Raw genomic sequence first — 22019 nt, forward strand, 5'->3', positions numbered from 1 at the left:
AGTGGTAGTAGAGACGGAGAACTAGGAAGGATAGAGAGAAAGGTAGTGGTAACAGAGACAGTAAGAAAAGTACCAAGTAATATTGATATGTCACACTATCCAGAAATCTGCTGTGGGTGCTTTACAAAACTGTTGTTTACACAACACATTACATCAATGTTACGTTCACAAACCAAAATGTGACTAACAAACTACACACACACACACACAGACACATACACACACACACACACATGCACATACACACACACACGCGCACACACACACACACACACACACACACACACACAAAAGTTAAGGAAGGGAGAGAGAATAGAGACTACTAGTAAGAGGCGTGCCACAAAGGAAGCCTAGAAAAGGGAGAGGTAACAGAGACAGTATGAGAAGCACAACGCTGTCTGCACCAGCCTTTTCCGTGGTGATTTCAGCGGCCGTCGGCCAAGGCTCTGCTGAACCATCCCTTCATCCGGAAGGCCAAGAAGACGTCCTACCTGACGGAGCTGATCGACCGATTCCGCCGCTACCGACAGGAGAAAGGGGCAGACAGTGAAAGCGATGATAGTGATGGATCCATGTGAGTTTTTTTTGTGTGTGTGTGTGTGTGTGTGTTTGGGAGAGGGATGTCTGTGCTGGTAGTGACAGGAGAAAGGGGCAGACAGCGAAAGCGATGATAGTGATGGATCCATGTGAGTTTTGTGTGTGTGTGTGTGTGTGTGTGTGTGTGTGTGTGTTTCTCTCTGTTTCCCTCAAACCTGGTGCTTTCTAAACAACAAAGATGAATAAATAAAGATAAGCTGTTTCATAAAACTTCAAGCTTTCTTGACAACAGAGATGAATAAATAAAGACAAGCGGTTTCCATAGAACTTAGCACTCTCCAAACAACAAAGATAGATAGACAAAGTCAAACCGTTTCTATAAAACATAGTTCTCTCTGAACATGAAGGAAAGGTGTCGCCATCAAAGTTAGTGCTTTCTGAACAGCAGACATATGGTAAACAAAGGTAAGCTGTTTCCATAAAACATAGTTCTCTCTGAACATGAAGGAAAGGTGTCGCCATCAAAGTTAGTGCTTTCTGAACAGCAGACATATGGTAAACAAAGGTAAGCTGTTTCCATAAAACATAGTTCTCTCTATATATGAAGGAAAGGTGTCGCCATCAAAGTTAGTGCTTTCTGAACAGCAGACATATGGTAAACAAAGATAAGCTGTTTCCATGAAACTTTGCGCTGCTGAGACGGCTTTGTGCAGTCAGTCCCAGCGGAAAGAAACTGACCTGGCGATGTAACATTGATGTTTCCCTGTGGGCTGCCGGCACGGGGACTTCGACAGACGAAGTCGGGTGTGGCTGTGTATGGGGGACTCTGAAAGAGCAGCATGGGAGGTATGGCCTAGAGGTAACGCGTCCGCCTTGGAAGCGAGAGATCTGAGCGCGCTGGTTCGAATCACGGCTCAGCCGCCGATATTTTCTCCCCCTCCACTAGACCTTGAGTGGTGGTCTGGAGGCTAGTCATTCGGATGAGACGATAAACTGAGGTCCCGTCTGCAGCATGCACCTAGCGGACGTAAAAGAACCCACGGCAACAAAAGGGTTGTTCCTGGCAAAATTCTGTAGAAAAGTCCACTTTGATAGGAAAAAACAAATAAAACTGCACGCAGGAAAAAATACAAAAAAATGGGTGGCGCTGCAGTGTAGCGACGCGCTCTCCCTGGGGAGAGCAGCCAGAATTTCACACAGAGAAATCTGTTGTGATAAAAAGAAATACAAATACGCCGCTGAAAACGGTGCAGATGATGTGGCAGCAATGAAAAAAAAAAAAGAAGAAGAAAAAAAAACAACCCCCCCCCCCCCAAACAAACCTGAACTTGGGCAGTGGCAGCTGACCTTGTGGTTTGTGTTGGCGGCAGATCTGACGGGAACAGTGAGAACGAGATGGAGCCCGACTGGTTCCTGACAATCAAAGACACCAGCCCCCTGATGCAGCTCAACAATGACGTGAGTGACCCCTGCCCTTTCTTTCTTTCGTCTCTTCTTCGTCGTCTTGGTCGTCGTGTAGTGATGCTGAGCTTTCTTTCCTTTTTTTTTTTTTTTTCGTTTGTGTGTGTGTGCGTGCGTGTGTGTGTGTTGTGTGTGTTCTGGGTTTTGCTTTGTTGGCTGTCCTTTGTAGGAGAATTTATAGTTTGTTTTTTTGTTTGTAGGAGATTTTGTCAGGTTTTTGCTTTTTCTCTCTCTCTTCTCTTTGTTTTGTGATGGCTGATAGTTGGTATTTTTAGAATAGTTTTCTTCATGTTTTTTTTGTTTTTTTTAAGCACTCAGAACTTTATTACTTGTTTGGTTTTTTTGGAGCATGGCTTGTGAATCTCTTTGGGTTTTTTTTTTTTTTGGTGTAGCGTTGGGACTTGGTGTTACGCTGTCTTGGGTGTTGATGTGTGTCACAGTTATTTTCTTTGAAGTACAGGGTTCTCCTAAAGTTAAGGACCACTTGGGTGAACTTGGCGCAGTTTCCTCCTTCCTAGGGACCTGGTTCTTGGCTTCGTTTCCATGCGTTCTTCCCTTCATTGTCGTCTGTCTTCTTCCTTCATTTGCATACCTTCTTTTCCTTCATTTTCCTTCATTTTCCTGCACTCATCCTTTCATTTTCATGTGTTCTTCGTTTCATTTTTGTCACTGTTGTTCCCTTCATCGTCTCTTTGAGTCCTTGTGCTGTTTTAGGCTCACACGGGCGCAGGCACACATGCGTGCATGCACACACACTCACGCAGACCCATAGACAGGCGTGCATGCACGGTTTTGGTATTTTTCTGGTAGTGGGCCGTTTAACATGGTTTGGATGTTGAGCAGTTTGTATGCTGGATGGGTTTGCGCTTTTTGTGCATGGTGTTTCGGGGGGGGGTGTAGATGTTGTTGTAAGTACATGTTGGTGCAAGTGATGGCCTAGAGGTAACGCGTCCGCCCAGGAAGCGAGAGAATCTGAGCGCGCTGGTTCCAATCACAGCTCAGCCGCCGATATTTTCTCCCTCTCCACTAGACCTTGAGTGGACGCTAGTCATTTGGATGAGACGATAAACCGAGGTCCTGTGTGCAGCATGCACTTAGCGCACGTAAAAGAACCCACAGCAACAAAAGGGTTGTTCCTGGCAAAATTCTGTAGAAAAATCCACGTCAATAGGAAAAACAAATAAAACTGCACGCAGGAAGAAGAAAAAAAAAAAATGGTGGCGCTGTAGTATAGCGACGCGCTCTCCTTGGGGAGAGCAGCCCGAATTTCACACAGAGAAATCTGTTGTGATAAAAAGAAATACAAAAATACAAAGTGTGTGTGCTTGTGCAGTGGCATGCATGACGTGCGTGTGTGTGTGTGTGTGTGTTTATGACAGGAGTTGAAATATGGGGAAGCTTTGCATGCACATGTCTCCATTGGTCGTGAGGCTTTTGAAGTGGGTCGCTGGTTTGTGTGGGGCATGGGGGGCATGCGATGTGTTAACGCTGACAGCATGACTCGCAGTATGGTGTTCCGCCCCTCTCCCTTATCTTTTTTGTTGTTGTTGTTGTTGTGATGGATTTGTTTGTGCATTTATTTCTTCATAAATGGTTTTGTTTTTGTTTTTTTTAAATTTTTTTTATCTTGCAGTGTGATGTGCATGGACTGCGTGTTTTTGTTGTTGTTGTGTTGTTGTTTTTTATGTTGGTTTCTTTTTCTTCTGTCCGTGCCCCTCTCTCTTTCTTGTTCCCTGTGTCTTTTTCTCTGACTTGTGTCTTCCTTCCTGTTCTTCTCTCCTGTATTTTTTTTTTTTTTTCCTTTCTTTTATTCAGGGTGCAAGCTGCTGTGAAGTTGTCGTTTTTGGTCTTTCCTTTCCTGTCGTTTTCGTCTTTCCTTTGATTTGATGTTTGTTGGTGTTATTTGCTGTGATTGTGGCCACTGCATGGTGTGTGTATGTGGAGTGTGGTGACCATGTGGCAAGTGGTGTGCATTTAAAGAGGGGTGGGTATATGGGAGCTTGTGGCTGGGGGTGTAGCAACATGGTGTGTCAGTGTGTGTTGTGTATGGGATGGGGGTTGGGGGGGGGGGAGTCAGGGGTTTGAGGGCATGTGTGCTGGTCGCTGGGTCAGTGCTGGCTTGTTGTGTTTGCATTTGCATGTCTGTTGCCGATGGCTTCCTCTCTCTCTCAAACACACTCCCCTTGTTGCCCCCCCTAAACCTGCTGTCGTAGAATCAGGCCGGGGGCTCCAGCAGTCCCAAACCCAAACGGCAAGCCCCTACCGCCCCTGTGCAGCAGCAGCAGCAGCAGCATCAACCACCACCACCACCACCACCATCACAACCCCAACAACCACCACCTCTTCAGCAGCAGTCTCAGGCCCCCACTCCACCTCCCCACTCTCATTCGCAGCCTCCCCCTTACTCTCAAGCGGTGTCGTCATCGTCAGCGTCGTCGTCTTCCAAGTCGGCCAGCTCTCACCAGGCCGCGCCCCCTCCCCCCATTCTCCAGCAGGCTCAGTCGCAGCCTCTCCCACCCCCCTACTCCTCTCATAGCTTGATGCAGCCACCGCCAGCGTTGTCGTCATCGTCATTCAAGTCGGCCTCCTCTCCTCATCTGGGCAATGGGGGTGTAAGTGGCTTGTTGCTGCCGTGTGGCATGTGCGCTGTGTGTGTGTGTGTGTGTGCATTGTGTGTGGGGGGTTTGGCTTGGCTTGGCTTTTCTTGCATGTGTGTGTGTGTGTTTGTTTTGTGTGTGTGTGTTTGTTTTGTGTGTGTGTGTGATGAGCCTTTCTTGTACTTCACTCACCACACCTCACCTCACTTCACCTCAGGATTTCATTGTAAAGAGGTGTTGATTGGATGTGATCTCTTCTCACTGATAATGCAGTTTGGTGTCTTTTTGGGGGGGTGGGTGGGGGTGGGGGGTATGTGTGGGTAGTATTTCTCTGTACATGTGTGAGTATGTATATATATATATATATATATATATATAATCTACAGATGATGATAGTATATTATATATAATATGTGTGTGTTAATTATAACATGTCAGAACATGATCCAGTACCTAGTTTAATAACAAAAGACAGTTTGAGCTTCTTTTTTTTTCTTCCAACCAGCACTTTGCGGAAAAGGCATGGTTCTTATTTGTCTTGCTGCAGGAACATGCCCTGCGGCCCTCCTCTCCCACCTCACTAATTATGGTTAGCAAAATGGTGAGCGGGAGGGGGTTGGAGTAGTGCAATCATATGAGACAGGTTTTAGAAACATATGGGGGTGGGGGGCCGGGGTGGGGTTGGGGGCGTTGCAATCCTATCTGGTGGGCTATTGCAATAAATAAATGTGGTGGGGGTATTGCAGTCATACGAGGCAGGGAATTGCAGTCACGTGAGGCAGAGTATTACAATCATATGAGGCAGAGTGTTACAATCATACAGAGTATTGCAGTCATATGAGGCAGAGTATTACAGTCATATGGAGGCAGAGTATAACAATCATGTGAGGCTTACAGTCATAGGGAGGCAGAGTATTACAATCATATAAGGCAGAGTATTGCAATCATATGAGGCAAAGTATTACAATCATATAAGGCAGAGTATTGCAATCATATGAGACAGAGTGTTACAATCATACTGAGACAGAGTATTACAATCCTATGAGGCAGAGTATTACAATCATATGAGGCAGAGTATTACAGTCATACAGAGGCAGTGTTACAATCATATGAGGCAGAGTGTTGCAATCATATGAGGCAGAGTGTTACAATCATATGAGGCAGTGTGTTACAATCATATAAGGCAGAGTATTACAATAATATGGAGGCAGAGTATTACAATCATATAAGGCAGAGTATTACAATCATATAGAGACATGGTATTGCTATCATGCAATGCAGGGTATTGCAATCATATGAGGGGTGGGGGGTGAGGGGAGGGTTGGGGGGGGAGGGATCATATGAGGCTGGTTAATGGTGAGATTAAATGAAAATATCTGTCTCTTGTATATATGTACATGTACGTTTTTTTTGTTTTTTGTGATATAAGTAAAAAGTAAACAGTGAATTTGAATTTTATAAAACAAGGGAAATCAGGTCCTGTTTGTTATAAGAGATGAACAGATAATGCTGCACCTGTTACTGTGTGAGTGTGTTTGTATGTGTGAGTGTGTTTGTGTGTGTGTGTGTGGGTGCGTGCTTGCGTGTGTGTACTAATTCAGGCTTGATTGTCCTTCCGCTTGTGAAAGCTGTTTTACTTCTTGCAAAGCTGTTTAGTTCTTAGTATGCCCAACTCAGTAGCATGCTGACCAGTATCATTGTGCTGTGTACAGGTGTGCCATTTTTACGCTGACTACAGATGTGTTTGTGTGTGTAACTGTTGCTCTTTTGGCTTGATCCGTTTTTGATCGAGGAAAGAATGAAACATTGAGGTTCGAAGTTGATCATTTTTGAAGATGTTCTTAGAAGAGAATGTTTGATCAGAGCCTTTGGTTAGTGACGTTTCCCTTCGCAGTGTATAAATACATTGTGTGTATATATATATATATATATGTGTGTGTGTGTGTGTGTGTGTGTGTAGCCATGTTAACCCCAGTGGTACATAAAGAGGACGGTTCAAAAGACTGACTGAATTAAAGAGTATGAAGGTGAAAGGATAGAACTTAGAAGAGATCTGCGCACAGGCCAAAGACATATATATATATATATATATAGAAGGCCAGTCACAAAGGGTTTTTCTATTTTATTTACAATAGTTAAGTAGGAAGAGAGGAAGATGATAAAGAAGACATTGCAGTCGAATGTTTGGCAGCAGACTGTGTGTGCAACACGCTCGATGTGTATTCTAGAGCTGTGCCTCAGAAAGAGACCGGCAGATGTGCAACAGCTTTCAGTTCAGATTCGAATTTGAATAGCCTTGCGACACAGGAGTTACCTCCTCATGACGGTGGTTGGACACCGTCACTGCAGTGAAACTGTCATCCGCTTTATGGCATGTGCTGTGAGTTGAACTACGGTTAGTAGCCAGCTGAGCACTTGGCTACATATATATATATTCTGTTTATACATCATGCCATGTTTCTGTCATGGAGCGTGTCCTGTGCTGAGAGTGGTCTGGCATTTCCAGCTTTTCTGCCATTGGAATAGTCTCATCTCTTGTGTTCTGTCACTGAAACAAACACGTCAGCATCTCAGGTTGCAACACTGCCTAGTTATTTTGATGATGTCGTTCATTACGGAAGGAAGGGCGTTCTTTTGTTGGATACGCAGCAGTGGAATTAATGAACTGTGATGTTTGACAGTGAAGGCACGTTGCTGCTCACTTCAAATTTAAAAAAAGAAATTCTTTTGTCCGGTTTCTTTTTTCTTCTTTCTTTCTCTCTCCTCCCATACCTGTGTCCTCTCCTCCTCCCCCCCCCCCCCCCACCCCCTTTTCTTTCAAAGAAGAAAAAAAAAATCTATCAGCATTCCCAGCGTGAGAGGAACAGTTGTTTTGTTGAGTGATTTGATTTCAGTTCACATTCACACAGAATAATTCCTGTTTTGTTTTGCTTGCTTTGCGCTTTGTAAGTGCGCTTGAAGATATTTCATAAGTGTTCCCCCCCCCAACCTCTTTTTGCCTTTTGTTCAAAAGTATTCTCTGAGTATTTTAGTTTTTATGTTTCAGTTTCAGTTTAAAATGTATTCCCTACAAGTGTTTGGGCTTTTTTTTTTTTTTTTTTTTTTTTGCCCCTTCTTCCAGATAGTGGACTAATTAGTTATTTTTGAATACATGAGGAGTTGTGACAGGGGAAGGTTTCACTTCAGACATATCCTCATCCCCCCCCAGGCCCCCTCCACCACCCTTCACCACCTACCTCCCTACCTCATGTGTCGTAATAGTGTATTGCATGCAGTTATTGTTGTTATTATTCTTACATGGGTGGGAATGTTTCCTTGCTTTCAGATTTCGGCATTAGCATTATGGTAATTTATTTTTGGCGTAAAACAATTTTAGTTCCTTTTATTTTACTTTGTTTTGGTATTAAGACCGTTGCTTTTCAGTTTTAAGTGTCTCCAGGAACAGTAGCAGAATTTTCAGTATGACAAAAAAAAACAAAAAAAACTCCCGCACAATATCTTTATCGTTTGGTTTCAGATGTATTAATGTATTGATATGTATTACGTTGTTGTTTTTAGTAGGATGCTGTTTTTTTGTTTTTGTTTTGCTGTGTAGTGTGGTGGGTGTTGTGTCATATTGTGTCGCGTCATGTTTTATTGTGATGCGTTGTGTCATGTTGTCACACATCGTGTGGTGTGGTGTGATGTGTTGTCATGTCGTGTAATGTGTTCTGTTATGTCATGTCATGTCTTGTGTTGTGCTGTGTAACGACACGTCATGTAGCGTCATGTTTTTTGTTGTTGTTGTTGTCATGTTGTATCATGTTTCCTGTCATGTGTTAAAAGTTTTGTCAGGTGGTATTATGTCATGTGCTGTGTCACACTGTTGTGTCATGTAGTTTTCATGTCACCTGTCGTGCCGTGTCGTGCCGTGCCGTGTCGTGCTGTGTCATGTCATGCTGCCACCCTGTGACTTTTGCGTTGCATGGCCGTCTGCAGGTGGCAGCTTATGCTCGCAGTCCTGCTGAACGATCTCCTTCCCAGAAATCCCCTGTGCCCACCCCGGCCCACAGACCTTATGTCTATGGGGGGAATTTGCGTGTAAGTTGATTGATTGGTCGCTCAGTTTACCCGTCCCAGTATACACATTTATCCACTTAAAAAATTGATATATATATATATATGATTTTTACCTCATCCCTTTATTTTGTTTATTTATTCTCTTCTCCCTTTGAAGCTAGTTTTGTGCATGGCCTTGTTTGTGTTTTTTTGTTTTTTTTTGTTTTTGCCTATTTATTCCCCTCCCTGTGATCCTTTCTGTTCTTATTGATGCTGTGTGTATGAGGTATGATTGTTATTTTGTCACTCCTGCATGCTCTTCTGGGTTTTTTTTGTTTTTTTTCCCCTTCTTTTCCTTGATTTTATTCAGTTTGTTTAGTGATTATGTTGTGGTTTTAGTTGGTGGGATGAACTGTTTTAATGAATGTTTGGTTTGTGGGAGTAGCTGTTTTTTTTTGTTGAATTTTATGTTTTTGGTGCTAGTTTGTGGACTTTTTTTTCTTCTGATTTTTGTCCCTCCTGAACCTTCTTATATTAAGCTTTAAAAAAAAGAAGAAGCTTATTTGTTTTGTTTTTTTGTATAATTATAAATGGCTATTTATTGTTGTTTTCTTTTGTTATTTTCTGTTGATAGAAGCAGATGCATTACATACGCAAGAACAATGCAAACATGCATGCAAGTATATGTTCAGAGAAAGGTATATGATATATACTTGCCCCCTGCCTCCTCCGTTCCCCCTGCACACACAAAACAAAAATCTTTCAGAGTCTTTCTATGTAAGTAGTCAGACAGTATGTGTACTTTGTAAGCACTGGTTGGCTCTGCAGTCCTCAACAGTGTTAACTCACTCCCAGCGAATAGTTTTCTCCCTTGCTTTCCCCTGCAGACGACCTGTTTGTTAGGGTTAGGAAAAAAATCACAAACAGTACAAAACACAAAGTAACTGAATGAAACTCCCTGTACTTGACCCACTGACCCCTCTTCTAACGTCGTGAGTACACCCACCACCCTCCCTCTCCTCACAGCCCTCAGAAGCTGAGTCACTGTCAGTACCTTCTTGCTGGTAAATTTCTTCACTGCAGATACTTTATTCAACGTCTTCATCATCCTCGTTGATGTTGAAACCTTCAGTTTGAAGCATTTCAATAACTTCCGCAGCAGTAAAAAGCTGCTGTCATGATATAGTTTGCTCCAAAAATTTCCACTTGTATCGATTTTCAATACGTATGCAGATAAGTTTCTCATGTGGGGTACCAGGGTCAACAGTTGGCCAGCAAGTGTACAGTCATGGAAACCTCATGAAGCAACTTTCCATTCGACCCTTGACACGTTAGCAATGCCCGGTGTAGCTTTGATTTTTATGCTACCCCATGAAGAAAACGTGGACAAATTTTTAAATGTCGAAACCGATGTAGCGTTTCGTCATCTGGAACGCTACCGTACGTCAGGAACACTATAGCATTCCATCATCCAGAGTGAGTGAACTCATTCTACCCACACAGCTACATGCCTGTTTCTTCTTCTTCTTCTGCGTTCACTCGTATGCACACGAGTGGGCTTTTACGTGTATGACCGTTTTTACCCTGCCATGTAGGCAGCCATACTCCGTTTTCGGGGGTGTGCATGCTGGGTATGTTCTTGTTTCCATAACCCACCGAACTCTGACATGGATTACAGGATCTTTAACGTGCGTATTTGATCTTCTGCTTGCATATACACACGAAGGGGGTTCAGGCACTAAGCAGGTCTGCACATATGTTGACCTGGGAGATTGTAAAAATCTCCACCCTTTACCCACCAGGTGCCGTCACCGTGATTCGAACCCGGGACCCTCAGATTGACAGTCCAACGCTTTAACCACTCGGCTGTTGCGCCTGTCATGTCTGTTTCAACTTCCCTGAACCAGCACTATACGGGACCACTGCAGAGAAGACAGGGTGGTTCACTAAAACAGTGAAAATCAAGAGAAAATTGTTGTTTTGAATCGGTCAAACAGAGCTTCGTTTTCATACTTCTGGAATCAGTAAAGGGTTCAGTTTAGAATGACAACTGTACCAAGCAAGAATGAACGAAATTGGAACAGCGTGTTGGTAGGAGAGGACTCGTACCTGGTCCACAGGGGAAGTAATTATGGTTTGAGTTAACTCGTACCTGGGGTAGAATGAGTTAAGCATTGGCTGGCTCTGTAGTCCTGAACAGTGTTAAGTCCTTTTAGCATTTATTGGTGGTGGTTGTTTTTTTTATCTTTATTCTCTCAGGAGGTTTGGTGATGTTAATATTGTCACTGTGTTAATCTCTCTTTTTTTTTTTTTTTTTTTTTAGTAATGAAGATAGTGTACCCATTACAACTCTGTTTGCCCGTAAATTATTGCATGCGTTGTATTCCCCCCTTCTGCATGGTGTATTGTGTATTTTAACTCACTCAGTACGGCCAGTCCTCTCTTCTCCTCTACACAGACCCCTCGGATGTCCAGTGGGTGTCTCAATGACCCAACCTTTAGCTTCCGTCGTCAGAATTGTGGTATTCTTTGTCAACATTCACCTCTTCAGTATAAGAGCCTTCCGCTTGCAATATTTTGATGATGGTAATTGGGGTGAAACGCTGTTAACGTCATCTCTTTCACTGTTCGTATGGAGAGAGTTAAACCAGAGAAAAACAGTTTAGAGTTGATAGCAGATTTTTGTCAGCATCATATGTTGATATACATAGTGTGTGTGTGGGTGTCTTGTGTTTTGTGTTGATGTGGGTGAGTGAGATGGTGTGGAGATGAGATGAGACACGTTAGTTGGTGCACAGCAAGATTTCAGTTTCATTTTCTTTTCTCTCCTTTCTTGGTTTCCTATCGTTGTTTCTCTTTATTTATTTATTTTTGTTGATTTGGTTTGATTTAAGAAAGGGGAAAGGGATTTTTTTAAAACTCATTTTCGTAGTGTTTGATAAATGTCTCTGAAATGACTTTGTTTAGGGGGATGGGATATGTTTGAGATTTTCGGTCTCCCTCTTTCTTTTCTTTCTCCTCTGCCATCGCTTGTTTCCTTCATTTAGGGCATTGGAGTTGTTAGGATTTTCTTCACACGCCGCTGGGGGGGATGGGGGTTTCATCACACCACCAGTGATTCTGAGCATTTCTGCACGATTCCAGTTCCCATCCTTTGGTGCTAACCCCCCCCCCCCCTCCCCGCACCCCCCTTCCTCCAACCTCCTCCATTCCCCCCCCACCCCCCTCCTTGTTTGTCACGCTGTCCCCCTCTCCCCAGTGTATTTTGTTTTGTGCAAGGGAGTGGTGGAGAAGGTGTTTGGTACGCTTGAGTTAAAGGTGGTCATGTTTGAAGTGTCTCTTGGGCGCCGCTACAGGTGGGCAGCTGTTACATTGCTGACCGCCTGTCGCACAGCGATCAGTGAAGGTGGAACGTTGGACGGGCGCAATAGCCGAGTGGTTAAAGCGTTGGACTGTCAATCTGAGGGTCCTGGGTTCGAATCACGGTGACGGCGCCTGGTGGGTAAAGGGTGGAGATTTTTACGATCTCCCAGGTCAACATATGTGCAGACCTGCTAGTGCCTGAACCCCCTTCGTGTGTATATGCAAGCAGAAGATCAAATACGCATGTTAAAGATCCTGTAATCCATGTCAGCGTTCAGTGGGTTATGGAAACAAGAACATACCTAGCATGCACACCCCTGAAAACGGAGTATGGTTGCCTACATGGCGGGGTAAAAACGGTCATACACATAAAAGCCCACTCGTGTGCATACAAGTGAACGCGGGAGATGCAGCCCACGAATGCAGAAGAAGAAGAAGAGGAACGTTGTAGTGTGACAGGTACAGGGGTAACTGGCTGCTGAAAAACCCTCACTGTGGTGTGGATGTGCCTTCAGGCTAAATGTGTGTCGGCAGAAAGGCATAATGGCCAAATCGGTTAGCCAGGCGTTGTCATGTTGACAAAGACGTCTTTCTGGTAGGCCAGGTTAGAGTCGTGGGCTGCGCACAGGAAGCCAGCTTCCTCCTTTAGGGAAGGCGAGCGGCGATGGGGATGGTGTTAGAAAGAAGTTAGCGGTTTTCTCTGTTGTTGCGAAGACTTCACGCTGACTCAGTTGTTGGGCCAGGAAAGTGGGGGAGAGAGAGAGAAAGGTTTTGGAATGTACTCTAGTGTTTCTAGCTGGGTTGGTTTGATGTCATTGAAAGGAAACCGAAGATATGTATGATGAACGATGGTTTGAGTATCTTGGTACTTTGATAATCATGTATTTGAAATGCGTGGTTGTGTGTGTGTATGTGTGTGTGTGTGTGGTGTGTGTGTGAGAATGGGTGGGTGGATGGGTGTTTTTTTTTTTTAATTTACAAGCATGCAATCTGTAAAGCAGTGTATGCAGAAAACTCTCTCTCATGACAGCTTCAGTGGCCAGGATTTGAGTACTCTTGCTTTTGTAGCACCTGTGCAGCTTTCGTACAGCCCTTCTGTATCATGATGGCTTCCTTTCTGGTCTGCATCATCATTTATGCGCTGTTTTAAAATTTTTACAGGCAATGTTTTGTGCAGCTTGACTATGATTCTTGCCGAGTTCTTGAATGTTTTTACTCCACAGACGAATTTCCTCTTACTGGAGATGAATGAAGCATTCTGTAGTCCTGCCTTTGACTTTCCAGTGCTGGAATTTCTAGCGCTGTTGCTGGAATTGTGTGTTTAGCTTCGGTGAAGGTGTTAGATTTATGAAGTTTAATACAGCAAGTTGACATCAAGGTAGGTCTGTAGATAGGTCAGTGTTGTACACGTTGGCTGTGCCTCAGCAGTGGCTGAGGGAACTGTGCAGAAACCTGTGTATAAATCTGATGTCTGTGGGTCATTTGGGTAGGAATGACTGCTTATTTGAGGTCTTGAAGACACCCAAGTATACACATCCTGTGAGAGAGTTTTCAACAATTGTATGGGTGTATACGTGTGTACAGACAGCAGGCACACTCAAAACATGCATGCATACACACACATGTGAGCAGTGACATGCAGACTGGTACAAGCACACATGCTTGCAAACACAGGCACATACACATACCCACAGCTGTGATTGTGTTATATATTTGACTTTTTTCTCTTTTTTTTCATCAAAAGAAAGTTGATTTGGTGCATACTACATTATGATAATATATGGTATAACTGGGCTAACAGTGTTTTTATTTTTCATTACATACTTTAATATTTGTGTGCTAACATTCTTCTTTTTTGTTCATTACTTAGAGTGGTATTATTCTGCTAACAATTTTTTTAAATTTTAATAATGTTATTGATAACCTGTTCCATAATATGGTATAATTTTGCTAACAGTTTTGTTGTTGTTTTTTTTAGTTAATTTGCTTCTTGTCTTTAAAAAAAAATATATTACACAAAAAATTGCCAGTAGGTATTTATTTCATTGTTTAATGTTCTAATGTGATGCAGCATTTTTGTCTCTTGTGTGTTTCTTTGATTGACATGATATTTTCTTTGATGTTTATTTCATCCTTTTTATGTCATTTTATCTCATAATTATTATGACATATTACTTGACAATTGTTTTCTGTATATGTTCTGTGCTTGGAGAAAGGGGGGGTGGGGGGATGCAATACCAAAAATTATTATTTTGAATTTTAGCGCTTCATTGTGAGGTCTTGAAATCTTGTAGAACGTTTTAATCTCATTGTTTTTGGAGACAGTGTGTTGCTGTGAGCATGTCATTGAACTCTCTGTCAATGTCTTTTAGATACAATGTTCTGTTTCGTGGAGTAGTGTGTGATTTGCGAGGTTTTCTTCAGGTATGTTTATCATGTCAGTATGTTGCTGATGTGTGATTTGAAGTGGGGGGAGGGTGGTGGGGAAGGGGGGGGGGTATGGGGAGTATTTTCTTCACTGTTTCTTGTCTTCAGTATAAATGCCCAGTTTGTTAACTGTCTGCTTGTTGATTTCTTGAGGGTTTTTTTTTTTTCTTCTGCTTCATTCTTTCTGTCTATTCTTCTTCTTCTTCCTGTTCTTCTTTCTTTTTTTGTTTTCTTTTTCTTTCCTGTCAAAAAAGAAAAGAAAAAAGAAAGGAAAAAAAAGCAAGATCCGGTTGTGTGCGTTGAGTTTTCCTTCATCATTTGTGTTTTGAATTAACTATGTGTGTGTTTGTGCGTTTTTGATGATTAGTGCGTGTTCCTTGCTTTAGAAAGAAAACAAAAAACTGCCCTGTGTTTGACGCGTTGCCTCCTTGGTGTGTGTGTGTGTATGTGTGTTGCATGCTTCCCTTGTGGGGGTGGTTGCCGTGTTGTCGTCTGCGATGCCATGTGTGCTGCTGCTGGTGCTGACGTGGACGATGATGCTGGTGCTGGCTTTGGCTTTGCCCTGGAGGCAGCCAGCCCCCCAGCCTCCTGCCCCCGCCTCTGCCCCCTCTCTGGCCCCCGTTCACGCCCACACGCGGTCTGAGCCGGCCAACAGCTCGGACGGCAGGCAGCCTCTGGGGTCTGGGGACATGTACATTGTGAGTTTGGTGTGGTGTGTGGGGTGGTGTGGTGTGTGGTGGGGTGGTGTGTGTGGGGGGTGGGGTGTTGTCATGTGTGTGTGGTATGATATGTGTAGGGTGTGGTAGTGGTGTGTGTGAGGTAGTGTGGTGTGGGTGGTATGGGGTGCTGTCATGTGTGGAGTGGTGTGGTGTGCGGGGTTTGCGGGTGTGGTGTGGGTTGGGTTGGTGTGTGTAGGTGGTGTGTGGTATGTGTGGTGTATGTGTGGGGTCTGGGTACATGTACGTTGTGAGTTTGGTGTGGTGTGTTGTGTGGATGTGTACATTGTGAGTTTGGTGTTGTGTGGATGTGTATATTGTGAGTCTGGTGTGGCGTGTTGTGTGGATGTGTACATTGTGAGTCTGGTGTGATGTGTTGTGTGGATGTGTACATTGTGAGTCTGGTGTGTTGTGTTGTGTGGATGTGTACATTGTGAGTTTGGTGTTGTGTGGATGTGTATATTGTGAGTCTGGTGTGGCGTGTTGTGTGGATGTGTACATTGTGAGTGTGGTGTGTTGTGTGGATGTGTACATTGTGAGTCTGGTGTGGTGTGTTGTGTGGATGTGTACATTGTGAGTCTGGTGTGGTGTGTTGTGTGGATGTGTACATTGTGAGTCTGGTGTGATGTGTTGTGTGGATGTGTACATTGTGAGTTTGGTGTTGTGTGGATGTGTATATTGTGAGTCTGGTGTGGCGTGTTGTGTGGATGTGTACATTGTGAGTGTGGTGTGTTGTGTGGATGTGTACGTTGTGAGTCTGGTGTGATGTGTTGTGTGGATGTGTACATTGTGAGTCTGGTGTGGTGTGTTGTGTGGATGTGTACATTGTGAGTCTGGTGTGGTGTGTTGTGTGGATGTGTACATTGTGAGTCTGGTGTGGTGTGTTGTGTGGATGTGTACATTGTGAGTCTGGTGTGGTGTGTTGTGTGGATGTGTACATTGTGAGTTGGTGTGGTGTGTTGTGTGGATGTGTACATTGTGAGTCTGGTGTGGTGTGTTGTGTGGATGTGTACATTGTGAGTTTGGTGTGGTGTGTTGTGTGGATGTGTACATTGTGAGTCTGGTGTGGTGTGTTGTGTGGATGTGTACATTGTGAGTCTGGTGTGGTGTGTTGTGTGGATGTGTACATTGTGAGTTGGTGTGGTGTGTTGTGTGGATGTGTACATTGTGAGTTTGGTGTGGTGTGTTGTGTGGATGTGTACATTGTGAGTCTGGTGTGGTGTGTTGTGTGGATGTGTACATTGTGAGTCTGGTGTGGTGTGTTGTGTGGATGTGTACATTGTGAGTCTGGTGTGGTGTGTTGTGTGGATGTGTACATTGTGAGTCTGGTGTGGTGTGTTGTGTGGATGTGTACATTGTGAGTTTGGTGTGTGTTGTGTGGATGTGTACATTGTGAGTCTGGTGTGGTGTGTTGTGTGGATGTGTACATTGTGAGTTGGTGGTGTTGTGTGGATGTGTACATTGTGAGTTTGGTGTTGTGTGGATGTGTACATTGTGAGTCTGGTGTGGTGTGTTGTGTGGATGTGTACATTGTGAGTCTGGTGTGGTGTGTTGTGTGGATGTGTACATTGTGAGTTTGGTGTGGTGTGTGTGTGGATGTGTACATTGTGAGTCTGGTGTGGTGTGTTGTGTGGATGTGTACATTGTGAGTTTGGTGTGGTGTGTTGTGTGGATGTGTACATTGTGAGTCTGGTGTGGTGTATTGTGTGGATGTGTACATTGTGAGTCTGGTGTGGTGTGTTGTGTGGATGTGTACATTGTGAGTTTGGTGTGGTGTGTTGTGTGGATGTGTACATTGTGAGTCTGGTGTGGATGTGTTGTGTGGATGTGTACATTGTGAGTTTGGTGTGGTGTGTTGTGTGGATGTGTACATTGTGAGTCTGGTGTGGTGTATTGTGTGGATGTGTACATTGTGAGTCTGGTGTGGTGTGTTGTGTGGATGTGTACATTGTGAGTTTGGTGTGGTGTGTTGTGTGGATGTGTACATTGGTGGATGTGTACATTGTGAGTCTGGTGTGGTGTGTTGTGTGGATGTGTACATTGTGAGTCTGGTGTGATGTGTTGTGTGGATGTGTACATTGTGAGTCTGGTGTGATGTGTTGTGTGGATGTGTACATTGTGAGTCTGGTGTGGTGTGTTGTGTGGATGTGTACATTGTGAGTCTGGTGTGATGTGTTGTGTGGATGTGTACATTGTGAGTCTGGTGTGGTGTGTTGTGTGGATGTGTACATTGTGAGTTTGGTGTTGTGTGGATGTGTATATTGTGAGTCTGGTGTGGCATGTTGTGTGGATGTGTAATTTGTGAGTGTGGTGTGTTGTGTGGATGTGTACATTGTGAGTCTGGTGTGGTGTGTTGTGTGGATGTGTACATTGTGAGTCTGGTGTGGTGTGTTGTGTGGATGTGTACACTGTGAGTCTGGTGTGGTGTGTTGTGTGGATGTGTACATTGTGAGTCTGGTGTGGTGTGTTGTGTGGATGTGTACATTGTGAGTTTGGTGTGGTGTGTTGTGTGGATGTGTACATTGTGAGTCTGGTGTGGTGTGTTGTGTGGATGTGTACATTGTGAGTCTGGTGTGGTGTGTTGTGTGGATGTGTACATTGTGAGTCTGGTGTGGTGTGTTGTGTGGATGTGTACATTGTGAGTTTGGTGTGGTATGGTGTGGATGTGTACATTGTGAGTCTGGTGTGGTGTGTTGTGTGGATGTGTACACTGTGAGTCTGGTGTGGTGTAGGGTGGAGTGGGGTGTGGATGTGTGTACATTGTGAGTTCTGTGTGGAGTGGTGTATGGGGTGTTGGCATGTTTGTGTGGTGTGGTGTGGGGTGTTGGCATGTTTGTGTGGTGTTGTTTGTGGTGTGGTGTGAGAGATGTTATGTGGTATACACTGGTGTGTTGGCATGTTTGTGTGGTGTGGTGTGCTGTGTTCTTATTCATGATTTGCATATCAAGAACGGTTTCTCATATATGTGGTCATGCCTTCTTTCCCTTTCTGTTTTTTGTGTCCATTTGTTAGTTATTTATTGGTGTGTGTGTGTGTGTGTGTGTGCAATAGTCTATTATTATTTATTATTTTCTTTTGTGATGGTTGAGTTACATAATGTACATGAGAAGTGTATCCATTCATCATGTGTAGTGTGGATGTAGGTGTCAGTGTAGAGTGTAGGATTGCAGGTGCCAGCGAAGAAATGTTGCAGCAGCTCCGTTCATGGCTTTGTAAGCCCCGTTGGTGCTGACATAATGTCTTTTGTCTGTTGTATTTTTTTCTGTTTTTTTTTTTCTTTTCTTGGGATTATGATGTGAAGATCGTGTGACCTGCAGCTAGGAGTTGACATGCTGTTTGATTATTGTGATGAACGAGAGAATGTTGACAGTCTGCTCACGAAATTTTCGCTGGATCGTGTACTCGGCCTGTTTGAATGTTCATGTATGATGGTCGCCAACGATGGAATTTTTGCGCTCCTTGAATTTTGATGTATTCATATGTGTAGAGTGACGTAGGCAGGTACAAGTGCATAAAGTCCACTCCCCAACACCCGTGCTCTCCTCCTCCTTTAGTAAAAACTGTTTGCCACACACAGTCAACGACCCACCCCCCTCTGTTCAAATCCCAGCTAAAAACTCTTCATCTGTTCTGTGGGTTGTTTTTGTGATTTTTTTTTTCTTTCTCCTCTGCTGTCAGTTTGCGCTGGTTTCTTCTCATGGTTTGTGTGTGTGTGTGTGCGTGCGTGTGAGTGTGGTTAGTCATTTTTGGGCGTGGCTGAACTGTGTGAATAGGCGATTGCCAGTGCATTCAGTCTAACTTGTAAAGTTTGCTTGGATACATGTGCCATACGAATGTCATTCATTATTATTATTATTATTCTTAACTCACTCCAGACGCCAGAACGCTGTAGCGGTTTTGACAATTAAAAATTTTTCCATGGGGTAGCATAAAAATCGCAGCTGAGCTACACCGGGCATTGCGAACGTGTCAAGGGTTGAATGGAAAGTTTCTTTGTGAGGTTCCGTAACTGTATAGTCACTGGCCAGCCGTTGATCTTAGTACCCCACATGACAAGCTAATCTGCGTACGTATCGAAATGGCGTTGTAGGTGATACAAGTGGAAATTTTTGGAACAAACTAGATCACGACAGCGGCTTTTTTACTGCTGCTGAAGTGATTGAAATGCTTCAAACTGAAGGTTTCGACATCGACGAGGATGATGAAGACGTTGAATAAAGTATCAGCGGTGAAGAAAGCTACCAGCAAGAAGGTACTAACAGTGACTCAGCTTCTGAGGGCTGTGAAGAGAGGGAGGGGGGTGGGCATACACACGACATTAGAAGAGGGGTCAGTGGGTCAAGTACAGGGAGTTTCATTCAGTTACTTTGTGTTTTGTATTTTTTGTGATTTTTTTTCCTAACCCTAACAAACAGGTCGTCTGCAGGGGAAAGCAAGGGAGAAAACTATTCGTCCGGAGTGAGTTAATGATATTATTGTTATTGTAATTATTAGAGCCTATTTGAGCAGAAATGTGATCCCAACTTTCGCAGTGTTCTGCAACACTCCTTTCTTTTTTTTTCCTGTCACAGTATCTTGTAGAAAATTTGTTCTTTGAACAAGCCTTCATGCCTTCATATCAAGGATTAGTGTTGGCAGCACTTTCCAGGGTTTCAGCCTTGTTCTTGAGATTTCTTTATAACTCTGATTAAAACAGTGTCACTGTGTTTAAGGGTTTTTTTTGGGTTTTGTTTTTTAATTCACTTGCAAGTGCTCCATCCCCATCTGCTCAAATTATTCTACCCACCCTGTGTTGTAGCCAGCTGCAGGTCATTGTTGTTGTTTTGATGAAAGTTGCCTCTTCCGTCGTGTATTGATAATGATGGGAGCTTTACGAATTATTGAATGGATGTTGTCGAAGCTATGCTTTCTCTTAGATTTTTTCCCCCCCCCCGATGCTTTATTTCTAAGATTTCTCCATGCCTTTGTCCCGTCAGTGTAAGCTTGACTTTGTCTTTGAGTGTGGGATGAAATTGCTGTTCGTATGGAGAGAGTTAAGAATTATTCATTCAGTGGCAGTTTGTTAAAAGCAGTGGAGACAAACCACAGACTTAAGAATAGACCCATTTATAAAACCAAGCCAGTGAATCCAAGCCAGTCACCACTACTGCGGCATGTTGACTGTGTTACGGCCTGTTGCATTGTGTGCATTAGTATCTTCAGTGTGTTACATTGTGTTTTGTGCATTAGTAACTTCATCATGTTACGTTGTGCTGCACTGTGTGCACTGTGTGTTGCATTGTGTGCATTGATATCTTCATTGTGTTACATTTGTGCATTAGTAACTTCATCATGTTACGTTGTGCTGCACTGTGTGCATTAGTTTTGTCGTCATGTTGTGTTGTGCTGCATTGTGTGCATTACTGCCATCATTGTGTTGTGTTTTCCTGCATTGTGTGCATTACTGCCATCATTGTGTTAGGTTTTGCTGCATTGTGTGCGTCAGTATCATCATTGTGTTAGGTTTTGCAGCATTGTGTGCATTACTGCCATCATTGTGTTGTGTTTTCCTGCATTGTGTGCGTCAGTATCATCATTGTGTTACGTTGTGCTGCATTGTGTGCATTACTGCCATCATTGTGTTAGGTTTTGCAGCATTGTGTGCGTCAGTATCATCATTGCGTTACGTTGTGCTGCATTGTGTGCATTACTGCCATCATTGTGTTTTCCTGCATTGTGTGCGTCAGTATCATCATTGTGTTACATTGTGCTGCATTATGTGTGTCAGTATCATCATTGTGTTGTGTTGTGCTGCATTGTGTGCGTCAGTATCATCATTGTGTTACGTTGTGCTGCATTGTGTGCATTACTGCCATCATTGTGTTTTCCTGCATTGTATGCGTCAGTATCATCATTGTGTTACGTTGTGCTGCATTGTGTGCATTACTGCCATCATTGTGTTTTCCTGCATTGTGTGCGTCAGTATCATCATTGTGTTACGTTGTGCTGCATTGTGTGCATTACTGCCATCATTGTGTTTTCCTGCATTGTGTGCGTCAGTATCATCATTGTGTTACGTTGTGCTGCATTGTGTGCATTACTGCCATCATTGTGTTTTCCTGCATTGTGTGCATTACTGCCATCATTGTGTTTTCCTGCATTGTGTGCATTACTGCCATCATTGTGTTTTCCTGCATTGTGTGCATTACTGCCATCATTGTGTTTTCCTGCATTGTGTGCGTCAGTATCATCATCATGTTACGTTGTGCTGCATTGTGTGCATTACTGCCATCATTGTGTTGTGTTTTCCTGCCTTGTGTGCATTACTGCCATCATTGTGTTATGTTTTGCTGCATTGTGTGCATTAGTATCATCAGGTTATGTTGTTTTGTAGGGGTTGGGGGGCGGAGGTGCTGGTTGATAGTGCTCCGCAAGTGTGCGCGCCCATGATGCGCTTGTGCGTGCATGAGACCGCACACGTCTATGCGCTGCTTTGCTGAGCTGGCAGCACGTATGCGCGACTGTTCATATGTGTGGGAATTTTTTTGGAGGGGCGGATGAAGGATACGTTCAGTGTGTGTGCGGGCTGGGTAGGCGGGTGTGGTGTTGTTGTTGTTGACGTGGATGCTGACGCGGTGGCTGCTGTGCCTGTCTCAGAACGCCAGCCCCAAACACCTGCGTAGTCATTCCGACCTGTCTTCGCCTGCCTCCCCCCCTCCCTACAGCGCCCAGACTAGAGTAAGTGCTCTCCTCCACCGTGACGATGATGATGACGATGATGATGATGATGATGATTGTCTTGACCCCCCTTACACCCTCTGTTTGGTTTGACCTGGGAGCCTTTTCTTTGTGTCTGTATATTTTGTCCCTGGTTCCAGTTTTGTTTTTTTGTTGTTTTTTT

At 43.8% G+C, this 22019-nt stretch overlaps 1 protein-coding gene across 6 annotated transcripts in view; it reads left to right on the plus strand.

The window, feature by feature from the left end:
* Positions 1–22019, plus strand: part of LOC143288972 (serine/threonine-protein kinase 26-like) — a 55206-nt gene that overhangs the window by 21359 nt on the left and 11828 nt on the right. For 2 of the 6 annotated variants that reach the window (XM_076597683.1, XM_076597685.1), the window contains exons 7-12: positions 429–574; positions 1908–1995; positions 4212–4610; positions 8574–8675; positions 14996–15121; positions 21776–21856. In XM_076597683.1, the coding sequence (XP_076453798.1) occupies positions 429–574; positions 1908–1995; positions 4212–4610; positions 8574–8675; positions 14996–15121; positions 21776–21856 (942 nt within the window). The remainder of the gene's footprint in view (positions 1–428; positions 575–1907; positions 1996–4211; positions 4611–8573; positions 8676–14995; positions 15122–21775; positions 21857–22019) is intronic. The other 4 variants (XM_076597684.1, XM_076597686.1, XM_076597687.1 and 1 more) reach the window with 4 other exon arrangements.

Source organism: Babylonia areolata, chromosome 13 (genome assembly GCF_041734735.1).
Source record: "Babylonia areolata isolate BAREFJ2019XMU chromosome 13, ASM4173473v1, whole genome shotgun sequence".
Lineage (NCBI taxonomy): Eukaryota > Metazoa > Mollusca > Gastropoda > Neogastropoda > Buccinidae > Babylonia > Babylonia areolata.